General features: G+C 39.7%; 1 protein-coding gene and 1 long non-coding RNA gene across 4 annotated transcripts in view; both read left to right on the top strand.

The window, feature by feature from the left end:
* Positions 1–15,046, top strand: part of LOC116537210 (arf-GAP with GTPase, ANK repeat and PH domain-containing protein 9-like) — an 18,669-nt gene extending 3,623 nt beyond the window's left edge. For 2 of the 3 annotated variants that reach the window (XM_032259270.1, XM_032259271.1), the window contains 2 exons: positions 10,316–10,574; positions 12,825–13,925. In XM_032259270.1, the coding sequence (XP_032115161.1) occupies positions 10,316–10,574; positions 12,825–12,964 (399 nt within the window). In that variant the 3' untranslated portion in view covers positions 12,965–13,925. Of the gene's footprint in view, positions 1–10,315; positions 10,575–12,824; positions 13,926–14,862 lie in introns of those variants that run through there. The other variant, XM_032259272.1, reaches the window with a different exon arrangement.
* LOC116537212 lies at positions 8–5,169 on the top strand. Its single transcript, XR_004263022.1, has 2 exons — positions 8–3,753; positions 4,831–5,169. It is a non-coding gene; the product is annotated as an uncharacterized LOC116537212 (long non-coding RNA).
* Positions 15,047–18,720: the final 3,674 nt, after the last annotated feature.

The raw sequence follows: 18,720 nt of genomic DNA on the forward strand, positions 1-18,720 counted from the left end.
TTTCATCACTTGTTTTATGTTCATTTTTGTTTTTCTCCATAAAGTCTGCAGACTTTCCAACAATACCTTGATGTTTTCTGAAAGCTGAGCCAGTGTGCACACTCTATGGCCTGAGGCCTCAATTCGGTGGCATGTACTCGGGACTGGTGTGTACCTACAAACCGTGTGATGGGGTCAGTGCCCAAGAACACTAGTTTCTGTGTCCTGTTTCTGTGTTAAAAAGACATTTCATTCAACTGGATAACAGGCCAAGTCTAGTGGAGAAAAGATTTACTCTGCCATAGGATGGGGCAGCAGCCTGCAGTTCAGAAGACTGTTGTGTGTCTGGAAATTTCCAGAGCCTCCAGTTGCTGGCAGAGGGCCAGAAGGTAGGGCGCATTTGTCTGCAGATTAGAGGAGGGGGTCTGCTCACCCCGACATGATGCTTGGCCATGTGTGAACCATTGAGTTTTCAGGGTTGGATGTCCTGGCTGACACTGCCATAGGAGGGTGTAAGAGGCTGAGAGTGACGCAACTGTAGGCTGTGGGGATGATGTTCACAGGAAGCCTCCCTGCTGCCTGTGGCAAGAGCAGAGAGTGAAATGCTTGGGGCTGGGAAGAGGCAACAAAAGCCTACAGAATCTATTCTCAGTTCATCTCCCATCCTAGTCCTGTCATGGCCTAACATCCTTAGCTACTGATTGCAGAGGAGATTCCGCACATTTGTGGTCATGTGGCCTTGGATGCTGGCCGATTCACATTGGCGCCCCTGGCATCTGTGCCTTCATCTGTGGGCTCAGGAACACGCTAACAAGTTTCCTCCAGTTTCCTTGTATATGCATGTGGAATATACTCTGTTGGCCTGGGTCTTTTCTGCCTTTTCTTGCCAGTTGGGTCAGATCTAGCTTATTAATCAGCGCTTTTTGAGCTTTAATAGAACTGGCTCAGACCAGTTGGAGACCTGAAAAGGGCTATGTGATAGACGTTTTTTTTAAGATTAGTTTCAAATGTACAGCAAAATGGAGTACAGAGTCCACAGTTCCCATATGCCCTCGATTCCTGTACACTCTTGGGTCACTCCACTAGCAACCTCCTATACCAGAGTAGAATATTTGTTATAGTCATGAACTTATACTGACATGTCATCATCACCCAGAGTGATACCCTTGATGACGCCCATTCTGAGGGTTTGGAGAAATGTATAACGAGTGTATGTATAATGAATGTGTCATCATAGCTGTTATGATATCCTGCAGTATATTTTCACTGTGGTAATTATCTTGTGCTCTACTTATTTATTCTCTCTTTTCCTAACCACCGCAAACCACTAATCTTTTCAGTCTCCATAGTTTTGCATTTTTCTGAACGTTATGTTCTTGGAATCATAGAGCAGATAGCTTTCCAGATTGGCTTCTTTCATTTAGTAATGTGCATTATACATTCCTCAGTGTCTTCTGATGGCTCAATAGCTCATTTCTTTTTAGAAGTGATTAATATTTCATTTGCTAAATATACCACAGTGTTATTTATCAGTTAAGCTACTGAGGGACAACTTAGTTCTTCCTACGTTTTGGTAGCTATTTTAGAAAATGCTATAGACATCTGTGTTCAGGTTTTTGTGTGGACATCAGCTTTCTGATCATTTGAATAAAGACCTAGGGAGTGCAACTGCTGGATCACATGGTAGGAGTATGTATAGTTTTGTAAGAAACTGCCCATATTAGGAGAGTCTTTACCATGATAGAGGAGAACATGTTAACATACTGAAGAATCAGTCCACTGAAGGAGATAGAACTTGAGGATCTAGAAAGAAATGATGTAACCATGAGAGCTGTTAAAAGATATGATTGGGCACTCTGAAACATTAGGAGGTATATTTGAGCATTCAGAAATTTAAAACCAGGCAGCCCCAGGCTACAAGCAGCTTAGAGCTCCAACAAAGAGGGTTTGGGAGGGTGGGGGAAGAATTACATTGTGAATGTAGAAGAAAAAGAAAATGCTTGATCTGGTAAAGTGCAGCAGTGGTCTCATTTGGATCATTACAGTGGAAAGTCTCTAGGTGGATGTTAGTTGATGGTTTCTGACTGGTTAAGCATAAGTTTCCTTTTATTTACACTGAGTCAAGTTTTGGTTTGTTTAAGGAGGAACTGAGTGCACTGCACTGGAGCCATCCTGAGCCTCATGGCTACCTGCTTATCTGATTATTTTTTTCACAGAGAAGACCTTTTTAAAAATATCCATTGCCCTCCCTGGGGTGCAGTGGTATGATCACGGCTCACTGCAGCCTCAACCTTCCAGGCTCAGGTGATCATCCCACCTCAGTGCTCCCCACCCTCAGTAGCTGGGACTACAGTCATGTGCCACCACACCACCATGCTCAGCTAATTATTTATCTGTATTTGTTTTAGAGGTGGAGTTTCCCTCAGTTGCTTAGGCTTGTTTCAAAGTCCTGGTCTCAAATAATCTGCCTGCATTGACCTCCCCAATTGCCAGAATTCCAGGCCATCTAAATCTTTTATCTCAGATTTGCTTTGTGAGAAAAGGAGGGATGATTTTTCTGACATGATGAGGAAGAGAAAGATGAGGTGGGTTCATTCTGTGTGTATTATTTTCTTTGGTGATGGGAAGATGATCTGCTATTACCTAATGGGATATCTTTTCTCCTTAATTGATTTGGCAAGATATCAGAAGACAGAAGTTGAATAAAGGAATGACATAGAAAAGATTGGTCAAAAAGTTAGAAGAACATAGAAAAAATGGTGTCGTTGGAGACACAAACCTTTTATTGATTTTTGGAAAATTAGGGCCAATTTGTTGTATAAGAGATTTGAATTTGTGATGATACCTGTGACCATTTTTTGATATTTTTCTGGTTCAGCTGAGTGGTATCACTGAGCCAACACGAAGTGGGGTTCATCCAGGGATAAGATTTTGCCAGAGAAAGGAAGAGCAGCAAGTCAGGGAGCTTAAGGCAATTATTAGAAAGTGACTGTCTAAATTGCTTAGGTGGAAAGAGACAGATTGGATTTCTCTGTTTGGTATTTGGGGGAAGAGGTGTGTGAGTATGTATGTGAGATGTGTTGTTCATTCTCCTGAGAGCTAAAACGGGGGGATTAATGGACTGCAGTTCTGGACAAGGTGGAAAACTCTTAAAGTGGAAGTACTGGGGTAAGTGCTCTGACAGGCTGGGATGGTGTAATCAGTCCCTTCACCTGGAAATCAGTAGAATGTTAGCAGTCTAGACTCAAACTTTGTAAAAAACAAGTGGAGAAAAGGAAGTCCCTCACAGTAACTGGCACCATAATCAAGACAGAATGTTTCCAGAATAAATGGAGTTATCTGCTTTCAGCCGTAGGTGGTAGCTATTCTCTGCCCTGATGATATGTGATAATAATTTGTGATCCTCATGTCTTAAAATGGAGTCACTCATCTCCAGTAGAATTAAGTCTACAGTGAAGTTGTCCGCTCATCCCCAAAGAGATAAACACATGTGAATGGGCTGAGGTGATAACAATTATTGCTGCCTGAGATCATGAGAGACCTGAAGTGAACTGATAGGAAGTGAAAGGTGGCTGAGAACAAGAGAGTGGACCCATCTGCAGAGGATCATAAAACCAGCAGAGACAAGATCTTGTCTAAGATGTTTTCAGAAGCTTTGTCCATGAGAACTGTAAGGACTTCTCCAGACTTGGTGGCTGCTGCTATGACCTCTGCCCCAAAGGAGCATCTGACCATCATCCAAAGGGCTTCTGGACCCACTGGATTCTTCTGGAGGTACATTGGTCCCTTGAGCCATCACTGTGGTTTTTTATTTACTTTATTGCTGCCTGTGTGCAGAATGATAATTGCCTAATTGATAGTGTGAATGAATACCTCTTGACAAATGGTAACTCTGAGTATATATAATTGGCTGCCATGTTACTGTGAAACCTCACAGCTTCAGTCAGTGTCAGCACAACTAGGCAGCTTGTACCCAATGCTTGTATCAGTGGGCATCGTCTACAGGCACCTAATGACTCAGGTACTTTAACAGTCACTGATGAGTGTATCTCCAAGGAATAGTCCAACAACACATGGCTGGCCTGACAGACGGTAACTATATGTCTAATCCAGGGTCATACTGAGTGGACATTTGCCAACCAGAGGTCATTCCCCCTGCCTGCCATTGAGCAGTTCAAAAGTGACTGGTGTAAGCAGACATGAGTGCACTTGCTCAAGTCACTATTTGCCTCTTCCAAGGCATCATACTTAGGATCTAGATGATTGTGCCTTATTGGAGTCCTACACATTTCACTTGTTAATTATATTTGAAAATTAGAGTAAATTACTATTTGCTAGTCATTCACAAAACAGTTTTTAAAATTGCAATTCCAGAACCCATATTAACACCCAGTGATCCAGAGAAAGCAATAGAAAAACGTATTAGGAAAAATGTTCTGGCAGAGTGTGGCACTGGCCTGGTTACCCAACCTCAGGCATTGGTCACATTAACTGACAGAGTTAAGAAAAACAGAAAGTAGCAGCCTTGTTACTCAAGACGTTAGGAACTATCAATCGATTTAGATAGATAAAGAATTTTAGCTAACAAAATATTGCAGTGTCATCCTGAAAAATATGTACCTTTTCCAGAGAACCCAGAAGGTTATGATGACCCCTGGAAAACCCAACCAGCAATAACAGTGAAAGTTACATAGGTGCATGAATGCAGAAATACAGTCTCTACTGAAAGTAAGTTTTATACTTGGCAAGAATTACAGGATATACATAGAACTTTTGCCCATGAAGTAAAATCAGATATACAAATTACATATGGTTTAGGGATTAATGATGATGAATTCATTATGCTTACAGGAAGCAAAGGAGGACCAATGACTGGAGTAGCAAAGAACTCCAGGATTCATGATGAACTAATTGCTAGAGCAAAAATATCCAAGACCTTCCTGACTTATGATGGGGAAGGGGTAACAGAAGTTGGATGAGACAATAGCCAAACATGATTTCCGTGTTTACCTAAACTGAACAATGGAAGACTGTAGTTGACGCCATTAAGATTTCTCAAGAATATGGAAGATTATTATTCACTTCTGATGGGACCTTGTAAGTCACCTGAAAAAAATTCACATGAAAAACAACTTTTACAAAATGTCAAGTTATGCTACAACATTCACATAATATACAGTACAACCCTGATCTCTTGGCTGTCATAAAATGTTTTTTATCTCTAAACCAAAGTTTCATTTTATAATTTAATTTTTTTCATTTTTCTTGTCCTCTTAGCTTAAGAGAAGATCATTGCAGTCCGGGCACGTTGTCTCACGCCTGTAATCTCAGAATTTTGTGAGACTGAGGCAGGTCGATCACCTGAGGTCAAGAGTTCGAGACCAGCCCAACCAACATGAGGGAACCCTGTCTCTACTAAAAATACCAAAACTAGCTGGATGTGGTGGCAGATGCCTATAATTGCAGTTACTGGGGAGGTTGAGGCAGGAGAATCGCTTGAATCCAGGCGGTGGAGGTTGCAGTGAGCCAAGATAGTGCCATTGCACCCCAGTGTGGGCGATAGAGTGAAACTCCATCTCAAAAAAAAAAAAAAAAAAAAAAAAGATCATTGCAAACCTTTTGTGTGTTTTTCATATATGCTTGCAGAGGGTTGTAAAATTTTATTCTGATTATTCGTGCTTTAAGCTGAAACTTTTCTAATCTTTCTTTAGCAATTGTGGAATAGCATGCTATTTCCTTTCCATATTCAATTGTTTCTTCTGTATTTATTACCCTAGCTATAGAATTCTGTCTTTTGAACCTCTTGTGCAGTTTTGTATGGCCATGTGACTAAGTTTTAAGCCAATAATTTGTAAGCTGTGTGCTATGAGTACCTTCTAAAAAACCTTCCTCCTTCTTTTCTCCCTCATTTTCATTACAGTAGTCTGGAGTGAAGATTCAATAGCTGGAGATCAATAGTCATCCTACGTAATGCAGGCAGGAGTGACAGGCCACACGGTCTGTTAACTCCCTTACTGGAAGACAAATTTCACAAGACTAAGAACCTTTCATTAGTTCAAGCAATATCCCAGCACTTACGCACAGTGTGCAGCATGTTTGCTAAGGGCTCAGGTATTAAATGAGTATTGAATGAATAGATGTATTAATTGATTTACTCTGGAGTCATAATTAACCAAATCTGAGCTCATTTCACAGAATCAAACTCCCAATTAATTCAAATCACACTAATCTGTTTCTCTTTGTTCTCTCAGACTTGCCAATGTCATGGGCGGATAGGAGTTTTTCTTAATTTACTTCAATATTGCATTAAATCAAAATGTTTTAAAATCTGTTTTTATAACAGTGCTTCCCAGTAATTTCCTGTTTAGAAAGTTCAAAATTCTTCCATTTTGAAAGTGAGGGATATCTTTTTGATTGTGTCTGTTGTTAAGTGCAGGAACTATTTTTTAACTTTAAATAGACATCCTCTCAAGTCTACAAGAATTATCCAAAATGGGATCTAATGACCTTTCTAGGTTTTCAGACACTATTAATGCAGACTATAGCCACTAGGTCCTGATGATTGTACTTGACATTGGTTACTGAAACTGAGCTTTCTTGAATTCTTTTTCCTTCCACTGTGGTTTTTCGCATTTCAGCATATCGCCTATTTTTGTCCTCAAACTTCACTGAAATATTTTCAATGGAATTAAAGAGGAATCATCCCTCCCATGTTTTTGAAATGACCCTTTGCTTCCTATAATAATGATTCTTCTGGTCCTATTTGTAATTACTTATGTTAAAGTTTGTAAATATTCATACGTTTTACAATTGCGTATAAATTTCTTCTTATTTTTCCTCTTTCCCTAAAGTTGTTGTTATTTCTCTTAACTCTTTGTGGGAAAAATTAAGCCCATCTTTGACTTTCTGGATATCCTTATTTATAATTGAACTCCGTGATTTTTGCTCAAATTGCGTTTCAAGTTACCCACTTTTAGGGAAGCTATTAGTGTATCAAGTTTTTTTTTTTTTTTTTTAAGTCTTTTAATATAAAGGTCATCAAAATATCTCTTCCTAAACCTTTCCTCTGGAGAAATATCTCTGGAGTCACATAGCCCTTTCTCCCTTCTTGCTTTTGTAGGACTACAAACCTAATCTCTTCCTGATCCAGATTGCATGCATCTGTGCCTTTTGGGGGCTCTTGTGCATTCATTCTTCCTTCTCTTCTAACCTCAAAAATGTGTTTTCTCTGTTGGCTCTTCCCCTTTAACGTAGAAGTATGCTCATGCTTTTGTTGAATCTTGAAATAAAAGGCTTTCTGTAGCACATATCTCCGTTTAAGTACTACTACATCTCTCTTCTCAGCCAAATACTTGGGAAGAGAAGCCCTTAGTTTGTGTCATTGTTTTCTCACCTCCAGTTCACTGCTTTACCCACTGCCTGACATGTAGCTCACTCTCACACATGCACAAGCTCAATCACTAAGTTGCCATAGCTGATTTGTAGCTTTCATGCCCTCCTAGCAAAATCTGACTCTGCGCATTGGGATATTACTGAGTAGCTATTGACCAGGCACTGTGCTAGGTGCTGCTGTTACAGAATGAAATCAGACGTCATCTTCTTTCTAATGACCCACAGGAGCAGCCATTCCTGATTGCTAAGCTGGTCTCTTGACTCCGAGTGCTCACTTTTGCAAGCTTTACTTAATGTTCCGTAAATCACTCTGTTCTCCAGGTCTTCTTTCTTTCCAATTCTCCTTACTATACACAACTTCTCAAGGCAATCACTTCCATGCCCATGGCTTCAGTTGCATTCTATATTCTCTGAGGACAATAGAATTTTAAATTTAAAATGTTAGCTTTATTTTATGTAAGAGTCGTCATTTGCTATAACCACAGATTCAGAGTTACTCCATGAAAGTAATAAATAAAAAGTGGTGATATTCTTAGCATGTAAATTTTAGGAAATTTCCCCAATTACTCTTAATGGTTGGATTTAGTATTTGTGCTATTTTTGAAAACATATGTTTGGATGTCACAAATGGACTTAGCCTACAGTGATTTATATTCAACTTTGACCAGAGAGTTCCATTTTAATGTGACACTGAGCGTAAAAAACTGTCTTTTCCTCCTTAGCGATTTCTCTTCCTACATTCTCTGACAGGAGAAAGGTACAACTCTGTACCCGGCCTTCCCCAGCAGAGCCCGTGCAGCCCTGTTTTTCCCTCTACTTCCCTGCTTTCACATCTCATGACCGAGTACTTCCTATTCTGTCTCCCGAGTAATCACAAAATTTTTCCTCCACTTTTGTCACTGCCACTGCCTTTAGCATCAGTCTTCCTTTAGATAGTCTCTTAATTGGTCTTGTTGCTTCCTTCAGTCCTTTCTTATTATACAGACCACTACACACACATCTGACAGAGACTCCTCACCTTTGTATGGTTCAATGACTCAAATTTTCAGAATAAAATTAAATCTACCCCAGCATCAAATTTGGGGCCAAATAGAGGTGGGTTTCTATCTCAGGTTCATATACTGTTCAGTAATGTGGTCTCACAAAACTGAACTTCTTAAGCCTTTCACACATACAGTGTCTGGCACGTAGAAGGGACTTTATCAATGCTGAATGAACAGGAGGCATTTTAAAATTCACATCAAAAAAATATTTTAAAAAAATATACCAGTCTATAATGTCACTTCCCCTCCAAGCTTGACTTCTACCTGTACTTTCTGATACGGTTTGGTCATGTCCCCTCCCAAATCTCATCTTGAATTGTAATTCTCATAATCCCCACATGTTGTGGGAGGAACCCAGTGGGAGATAATTGGATCATGGGGGCAGTTTCCCCCATGCTGTTCTTGTGATAGTGAGTGAGTTCTCATGAGATCTGATGGTTTTGTATGTGTTTGACGTTGCTCCTTCACATGCTCACACTCTTTGGCCTGCCACCATGTAAGAAGTAACTGCTTTCCCTTCTGCTATGATTGTAGGTTTCCTTAAGGCCTTCACAGCCATGTGGAATGTGAATCAATTAAACTTCTTTCCATTATAAATTACCCAACCTCAGGTATTTCTTTATAGCAATGTGAAAATGGAATAATGCACTTTCTGATAATCACACTTGAGGAATTGGGAAACTCATACCTGAGATCAAATAATGGCCCCAGCCTGGGCAGTCATGTGACCTTGGGGAGATAACTTACCTTCTCCATCTTAATGTCTTCTCTAAAACTGGTGAGATTATTTCTGAGGGCTAAATGAGCATAGCCCACTTGGAACACTATCAGGCACCTACTGCTTGCTAGGCATTCAGTATTCATTTTTATTGAGTTAGGACTCTGGTAACCCACTTTGCAGCTCTTGATTTTGTATAACAAAGTCATGCTTAGTGCTTTGTTAGTAAAAGATAGAAAATCTGAAAGTCCCTACCATCAAAGGAAGAAACGGGAGAAAAGGAAGTTGGTAAGTTTCAGCACTTTAGAGCTTGGGGGGACAAGTTAGGTTTCTATTTTATGGAGGAGGTGGAGGCAGGGTGGATTCTAAGGTGTCATTCAAGACACACAGCCATAACTCTTTAGTGAGAGTAGAGCTAGGGCCCCAGGGATTGCTGTGGTCAAGTTGCAGACAAAAACTACCACTCACTGGAAGACAGGAGAGGAATATTTCAGGTTTATCTACATTGAATCAACAAATAAAAGTTGAACTTGGTTGCTAATAGGACCTACTCTGCTAACTGCCAATTTGTATAGAACTCCTAGAGGAAGATGGCTTCCAGTAATGAACCACCCTGTTTTTAGGACTTAAAAGCTCAGGAAGCTGGTGTTGATGAATGAAAACCTTAGTTCCACTGGCACTGAAGGAGGGGCCAGGAGAGCAGTGGCATCATAAGCCACAGGGTGAGGCCGCGGGGGAGGGGCGGCAGCAAGGCTGGGGCATTGTGAGGTGGGAGACAGGGCATTGTGAGTCACGTGCCTGGGCTTCCACCTGGGCCAGTGGGCTTCAGTCTGTAGGTGACTGCAGGAGGAGCAGCTCCTTTTGTACTCTCTTCAGGCAGTTGTGTCTCTCAGCGCTTGTTGGGTTCCCAACCTATTAAATTAGCCACCTATTTTTGACCTTCCCAGACAAGTCAACTCAGGAGAGGCGGCAGGGTGCGGGCCTTGGCCCGAGCCCCGGCTGGGGCCGGGCTGTGGGGTGGGCAGGCGAGCCGAGGGCAAGACCATCTCTGAAAGTGCAGCCTAGCCTCGGCCTAGGGCAGCAGGCGTGCCTGGCCAACACTGTGAGCGGAGGCACAGGTAGCGGCAGACAGGAGTAGAGGCGCCTCATGGGGAACATACTGAGCTGCTGTGTGTGCCCCAAGGTGTGCGAAGAGTCGGACCAGGATGAGGGGACAGAGCATTCTCCTGAGTCTGAAATCTGTGAGACAGCAGCTGAGGACACCACAGCACCTAAGGACACGGCAGCAGATGAGGACAGGGCAGCAGATGAGGACACGACAGCAGCTGAGGATACAACAGCAGCCGCACCCACGGCTGCTGCTGTAGAACCTGCCGAGTTGACTGTTGAAGCTGGTGAGGTCTGTCCTGTGCACGACATCTGTGATGGGGAGATGCCTGAAGGTAAGGAGGTGAAGGGGCCATCTGCCCTAGCCACCCCTTTGGCTGCTGGTGTCTTCAAGTTCCCCTGGGGGGCATCCCCTCTCGGGCTCCTTTTTTCCTGTAGCCAGCTTTTCCAGGGCTAGTCAGAAACAAAGGCTGGCTCTGCCTTGCATTCCTTTTCCCACCGCTTAGTCTTTCCCCACGGAGTCCAGTTAATTTCTTTTCTCCTCCCCTCCCAAACACTCCGTTCTTGCTCCCTCATCTCATTCTCTCAGGCTAGCCTGGGACCATCTTCTTGTCTGTAGCTCTGTTTATTATTCTGTGGGATTTTGTTGAGGCATTTTTGGAATTCTCTTCCTTTTTCAATAAAAACTCAAATACCCCCACTTTCCAGTACCCTTCTCATTCTTTTTTTGTACCTATCCAGATGGTACCTAAGTGAAGGAACCAGGTAAGTGCCTCCTAATTATTTCCTTCGTTAAAGTAGCTAAATCTCAGGACAATTCATACTGAAATATTTGGGGATTTCTTCTTTGAAATCAGAATGAAGTTTGCTGTGGGAGAGATGATAGGATATTCTTAATGGATTGCTTTAAGTCACCTTGATAGGTGCTTATTTTTTTTCTAACTGTAATTTGAACACAAAAGGAAAGAAAACGAGGGGGTGCTTAAAGTAATTGTGAAAGGTGTGAAATGTCATGGCCAGGGCTGCAGGAAAATGGGTGTTTGTTTTCCCCCAAAGGAGTTTACCTATGAGGCTCTGATGACTTTAAAATTCTTACTTTAACACAAAATATGTCTCTAGATTTATTCAGCTGACTTAACAGACTTTATTTACCTCCTTGTTCTAAAAGAGAGGTAGGCATCGTTCATGGTCAAAGCTTTCAAAAGACATGAAATGTCAATTCGACTTTTAACATGTAACATAAAGACTGAAGGTTAAAACTGTGCAGAGTGTTTGCTGCCATGGCTCTCCCTTTGTCCTTCCCCCACCTGACAATAGCATCTTGTTCAAAGATAAGAAAGTAAAGCATAAGAAGCTGGAAGCCATCATTCTCAGCAAACTAACACAAGAACAAAAACCAAACCCCACATATTCTCTCTCATAAGTAGTAGTTGAATAACGAGAACACATGGACACAGGGAGGGGAACATCACACACTGGGGGATTCGTTATGGGGTGGGGTATGAGGGGATGGAGAACATTAGGATGAATACCTAATGCATGTGGGGTTTAAAACCTTGATGATGCGTTTATAAGTGCAGCAAACCACCAGGGCACATGTATATGTATGTAACAAAGCTGCACGTTCTGCACATGTATCTCAGAACTTAAAGTAAACAAAACAAAACAAGACAAAACAAAAAAATAAAACCAACATTGGTTGGGCTCTTAGTTTTTTCCAGAGGTAGAATAATTAAGACTCATGATGAATGTGACTTTGTAACTTGGAGTACAATACTCACTTTTCAAGACGTTTAAGAATTTTGAATAAACAAATATGTGAATTGATTATACCTTTATACACAAAATGTGTAAGTACTTCTGTAAACTTATACTCTGGTTGCTGGTGTAAGGAAAGCCTGTGAGTGATTTTACACAGCAGTTCATAGATGGGTGGTGTTGGATTAGAGAACAAAAAAGGCTGTTTATTGCTATTCTTTAGGATTACAATACAGTTTATGTATGTCTCTTTTGGCCCCTTCCAATACAAAGAAGGCTTGTGTATGTTCTCTGTATGTATTCCTAATGAAGAAATGAAGACAGAGATCTCACATGACTATTGAGGACAGCTGCTCAATAGAACTAATATTCTATGTCTTCAGAATGACATGGAAGTGACAAATATGCTGAATTTACTTTTTAAAAAATTTTTAAACTCCAGAATACATCTTATATTTTGTCTATAAAATAGGCCTCTCTTTTAAAATGTATTGCCATCTTGATTTATTTTATACAAAGCTGATTTTACACATCTCAAAGGGAACATTTAACTCTTTTTTTTTTTTTTTTTTTTAAATAAAAAAGAGTCTCACTATGTTACTCATGCTGGCCTAAATTCCTGACTTGGGTCCGAGGGATTTTCTTATCTCATCCTCCTGAGTAGCTGGGAGTCCAGGCATGCGCCACCTTGTCTGGCCTCGTCTTATGTCTATACGTTCATGACAATGGATAAGGATAAAAGTGGAGGTATTAAAATGTCCTTATAGAATAAATGAGTTGATAAATTATTATAATGATCACATCTTTTTTCTTTTCTCTCTGTATAGATAGGACTTTGGAGTCCGACCCTTCTGATCATCCAGAAGCAAAGAAATCTCATGCAGGTGGTGAGACAACATTGTTTTTTTCCACCAAGAAAAAGAATGAAAACTCTTGTTTGATGAGGTGTATAATAGAAAGTGTTTAGCAAAACTCATATTGGTTTAAATTTTTTAAAATTTTCACCTATTCACTTGTGTTATTTTAACATGTGATATATTTTCCTTTAGTTGTTATGTTAGTGAAAACATGTCAGCTTTTTGTTTATACAGTTTCCCATCTTTTTATCAACACATTTTGTCATGTAAGGGAGGAGTCTTAGATTTATCTTTATGTTTAATTTTTTGTCTCTTTTCCCAATGGATAAGAATAAAAGTAGAGGTAGTAAAATGGCTTCCTTTTCGAATAAATGAGTTGATAAATTGTTATAAGTGATTACGTATTTTTTCTTTTCTCTCTGTATAGATATGGCATTAGAGTCTAACCCTTCTGAAGCAATGAAATCCCAAACAGATAGTGAGACAACATTGTTTTTTCTGCCAAGAAAAAGAGCAAAAAATCTTGTTTGATCAGATGTATTATAAAAAGTATTTAGGAAAACTCATATTATCCGACACAGTAGGAGGTCTCTTTCCCCTCCTGGATTTCCCCTCTGGGGTCCTGCTTCCACACACTCTCTCTTGGGGAAGCTTTCTCTCTTCTCTGTTTCTCTCTGTCTCTCTCTAAATAAATCACTTTTCTGCAAATAAGCAAACAAAAAGAAAAACTCATATTGGTTTAATACCAGAATGAGAATTTGCTTCTTACCATGGGAATGGCACCAAGCCATTCATAAGGAATGCTCCACTGTTACCCAAACAATTCTCACTAGGCCCTGTCCTCAGCATTAAGGGTCCCATTTTAACATGAGATTTGGACAGGGAGACATATCCAAACCATATCAGAGGTGTATTTCCCAGTTCCTTCCGGAGACATGGGTTTCTCACACCTGGAGAGCATGAAAGCAGAAAAAAGAAAAGCTATTCCATGTCCTTCACACTTCAGTGTTAGGAATGTTTGCCTACAAGGCCCTTCCAGCATTAAAGGTGGAGGCAGTGTAGCAAACAAAGCATGGCCCAAGTCCCTCTTGGAGCTTTTATTATCCTGGCTTTTTTTTTTTCTGCAGATGCTATGTCCAAATTAGGTTTGTCTATTTATTTTAAGATTTAAATTTGGCCGGGCGCAGTGGCTCATGCCTGTAATCCCAGCACTTTGGGAGGTGGAGGTGGGTGGATCATGAGGTCAGGAGTTCAAGACCAGCCTGACCAAAATGCTGAAACCCCGTCTCTACTAAAACAAAAACTAGCCGGGCATGGTGTGGTACATGTCTAATCCCAGTTAGTCAGAGGCTGAGGCAGGAGAATTGTTTGAACCCTGAAGGCTGAAGTTCTAGTAAGTCAGCGTCACACCATCGCACTCCAGCCTTGAAACAAAAGATTAAATTTAAGATAGGTTACTTTTCAGTTGTGTAAAGACCCTGTTTTTGTTTGTTTTGTTTCTAGTGACATATTAGTAGATGACCACTGATTGTGGTTGGAGAGGCTTACAGGGATTCTGGTGCATCTAGAGATAGGTGCCTGGCCAGGAAGTAGTTCTTAAGAGTTGTTAGCTCTTAGATTCTGGTAATTAAGCTATTTGTAAATACAGAATGGGAGAATACTAATGGATCATGGCTCATACATGCAACAATTAAATTTTTTAATTAGCTAAATTTTTCATCTGGCCTAATTTTTGTGCCCTTTTTTACATGAGTATTATTTCACTCATGTAATAAAAACAGAAAGTAAACTAGGTTAAAAAAAAAAAAGAATCTCAGTTTTTACATTTTACTTTATGAGATTTATTATGCCAGAGAGTTTAAATTACAAATTGTCAATATTAATTCTTTTAAATGGAATTTTCTCTGATTGTACATAGGAGTAGTCAGTAAGGTGTTAACAACTACTTTTATTTTATATTATTTGTGTGAGAAGTGACCGGTTTTTTTTTTCTTTCTTTCATTCTTAGCACAAGAAATAGGAGAAAGCAGCGGTACAAACCAGGTAAGTAAACAGTCAAAAAGTTGAAAAATTGGTAGTTTGATGTAAAAGTATGTCCCTCTTGATTCCTTTAAATTACAATGGGGACCCAGTGGTGATAGGTTGGACCTCGTTTCATGGATTTTCTGAATCTCTTCTACTTTCCTATCAAATTTATCCCGAAAATTCTTCAGCTTAGTGTGCCCACCTTTTAAGGATTGCTGACACTCAAGTTAAATTTCAATAGTTGGTTGTGGTATAAAGATCTGCTTTAAGTATTTAATCTTATTTTTAATGAAATAACAAAAATAGAAGAGCTAAGTTAATTGTCAGTATGGTCTATTGACCCTCTGTCACAGCAAGTGAAAGCGTATCTTCCTTGTTAACCATGACCTTATTTTTCTCCCTCTGTTTCTTTCAATTGTAGCACACTTTTTAATTCAATCAGTAATATTGACATGATTATGACTATCCAAATATTATTCACTGCTGAGTTATATGTTGTTTTCACTGTGTCTCTTCATTACATATTCCTTCATCCTTTCTCTGAAACAGTTCTGAAATCTGAGCACTTCTGCACTTCTTCTGGATCATCTTTTTTTTCCTAGCCTATGCTGGTTTATCCAGCCAAATGCAGTAAGTAGACTCTGGATGGTCTGCCACTTTATTGAAAAATAATAATTATTGTTAAGTTATATTTTACATGTAATTTACATTTCACATCCATTACTTTTTGGCATGAAGCTAATTTTCTGACTATATTCATTTGCCTGTTTTCTAACAGCTGATCCCTTCCCCCCCAAGTGTTGTGGTATTTATCACATGCATTTCAAAGATATTTTCCATCTGCTAAAACATATCTGTTCCTCTTTGTTTTTGGTGGGTGGTGGGCAGCCTTTTTTTGGCCTTTTGTCATTCTAGTTCAGTATAGAATGGCTTTCCCTAGATATGCTTGATGTCTTAGCCTATCTGTGCTATCTCTTTAAAGTGTTTTGGGATCTCACATAACTGCCACCTTGTGTGGGATCACCTGAGTCCTAGACTCTGTGTTTCCTTCTGTCCTGTTATCCTCTCTAGTTGTACTTAAGCACACTTTCCTCGGCAGAGATGTTTAGAGACCTGAGCAGTCTTAAAATTCTTCTTCCTTGATAGAGAGTAAACTTCTAGGTTGAATCTAAATTTTATGGTTCTGAAGATATTCTGCAATTGTGCTCTCGTCACAGTGTTGTTCTTGAATCTATTGCCATTGTGTGACACGTTATTTATAACCGTGTTTTATGTATTTTTGGAAGCTTTTTCAGAGTTTTCTGTCTTTGAGATTCTGAAATTTCATAATCACAGCTTGATTATGGGGGGATCTTTTCATTTTACTGAGGCTACTAAGTCTGCAGACTCTCTCTTTTTGAGAATGTTTTTTATTTTCTATGTTCCTTTTTTCTGATAGTCATGTTAATCAGTCGCTAGGCTGCTTAGACCAGTAGACCTGCTTTGGTTTCCAATTTTTTCCCTTCAATTTTTTTCAGTTTGTCTTTTTATTCTACGTCTGGGATATGCTATGAGTTTATCCTCTACTATATCTATTGAATTTTATATATATTTTAGAGTGTTTTAACATTTTAAAAAATGTTTTGCTCCTGATTTTCACTGGTCCCATAAATTTTGTGTGTGCTCTTTCAATCTTTCTTGTTGGAGGCTTTTCTCCAATGTGTGGTGGTCCCTGGCTTGCTTGGTTGATTTGGAAGCAGGACTTCTGTTAACTGATGGCGCTCAGTATGAGGTTGTTGAAGCAACTAGCTTTTCATTTGGGAGACCTCAGTGTATTATCTGGGGATCTTTATTCGAGACAGTTTAGTTTCTTGAGAATGTTCTCCCAAGTTGCTGTGTGGCTACTTGCTTTCCAAAAGCAGACTTAGGGAAGAAATTTGGAGTTCCATTTTTGGTGTATAATTTTCTTTATATCTCAGATTTAATCTATGGTAGTTGGGAGCCAGAAATTCTCAGGTTTGGTATATCCAGGGAACACACATTTAAGTTTATTGTCAGATGGGAGAACAGGTGGACGTGAGTCTCTAACCACAGATTTTCAACTGACCTTGGTGGCTTTGTTTTACATTTTACACACTTTTCAAAGTGCTATTTGCCTCTAAGTTCACAGCCCACCTTTAGTTATGCAAGACAAACTGCTCGCTTCTGTTGCAGTCACTTTCTCTTTTTTTTCTTGAGACAGAGTCTTGGTTTGTCACCTGGGCTGGAGTGCAATGGTGAGATCTCAGCTCACTGCAACGTCTGCCTCCTGGGTTCAAGCAATTCTCTGCCTCAGCCTCCTGAGTAGCTGGGATTGCAGGCATCTGCCATCACAGCCAGCGGATTTTTGTATTTTTAGTAGAGATGGGGTTTCACCATCTTGGCCAGGCTGGTCTTGAACTCCTTGGCCTCCCAAAGTGGTAGGATTATAGGCATGAACCTCCTCACCCAGCCTCCAGTCACTTTCTTTAGGCATCATAGTTGTGCTTCTGTGTTATTTACCACTCCTTTATCTACTTTTTATGTCTCAGCATTTATTAAAAATTATCTCTTTTCAACCTTCTCTCCTGGTGCTGTGTGTCATCTTTATTTTGTGACTAATGAGATGTCTAGGGGGAGAGGAAATAGATTTGTGATCAACCTGTTATATTTAATCCAAATTTAGGACGTATATTAAAGTGTAAATCAAAGTTTAACTTCAATATCATTAATGATATTAACCCAGACAATTTTTTAGTGATGTATCTATAATAAGCATGTTACAGTTGTCTTCTAAGGCCTTGTTTGATATTTTCATTTAAACTTTGTACACTCTCATATTATCCCATTACTTCACAACATAGATGGACCTGTTTTCATGAATGCTCACAGTGTTAGAAATATTTAAGTTAATTAAGATATGTTTACTTTTAGCCTGGTCAACATAGCAAGACCTCATCTCTACAATATGGTGAAATAACAAATTAGCCAGGCATGGTGGCATATGCCTTTAGTTTTACCTACTCAGGCAGCTGAGGCAGAGGATTCCTTGAGCTCAGGAGTTTGAGACTGCAGTTAACCATCATTGCATCACTGCCCTCCAGCCTGGGTGACAAAGTCAGAGCTTGTCTCAGAAAAAGAAAAAAAGTTATTAATAGTTTAAAAACATGCATAAAATTTGTCCTGCCACAAAGGAGAGAGAAAAACATAAATTTTAGTTTTTATTTTATTTTGTTTATGTTTGCTGAGAAGATTGCTATAGTTTATTTATCTATTTTTTATTTCCATAGGGTTTTGGTGGGAACAGGTGGTATTTGGTTACATGAGTAAGTTCTTTAGTGATGATTTGTGAGATTTTGGTGCACCCATCATCTGATCAGTATCCACTAAACCTGATTTGTAGTCTTTTATCCCTCACCCTTTTCCCACACTTTCCCCTGAGTCTCCAGAGTTTGTTGCATCATTCTTATGCCTTTGCATCCTCATAGCTTAGCTCCCACATATGAATGAGAATATACAATGTTTAGTTTTCTATGCCTGAGTTACTTCACTTAGAATAATAGTCTCCAATTCTATTGAGGTTCCTGGGAATGCCATGAATTTATTCCTTATTGTAACTGAGTGGTATTCCTTTATATATGTGTGTGTGTGTGTGTGTGTGTGTGTGTGTGTGTGTGTGTGTGTGTGTAAAATGTATATAAAATGTATATAAAATATATACACGTATATCACAATTTTTTATCCCCTCATTGACTGATGGACATCTGGGCTGGTTCCATATTTTTGTAATTGAAATTTCTTTGAGTTCCTTGTAGATTCTGGGTAATAGCCCTTTGTCAGATAT

Source organism: Sapajus apella, unplaced genomic scaffold, assembly GCF_009761245.1.
Source record: "Sapajus apella isolate SASKATOON/1434 unplaced genomic scaffold, GSC_monkey_1.0 scaffold107, whole genome shotgun sequence".
Classification (NCBI taxonomy): domain Eukaryota; kingdom Metazoa; phylum Chordata; class Mammalia; order Primates; family Cebidae; genus Sapajus; species Sapajus apella.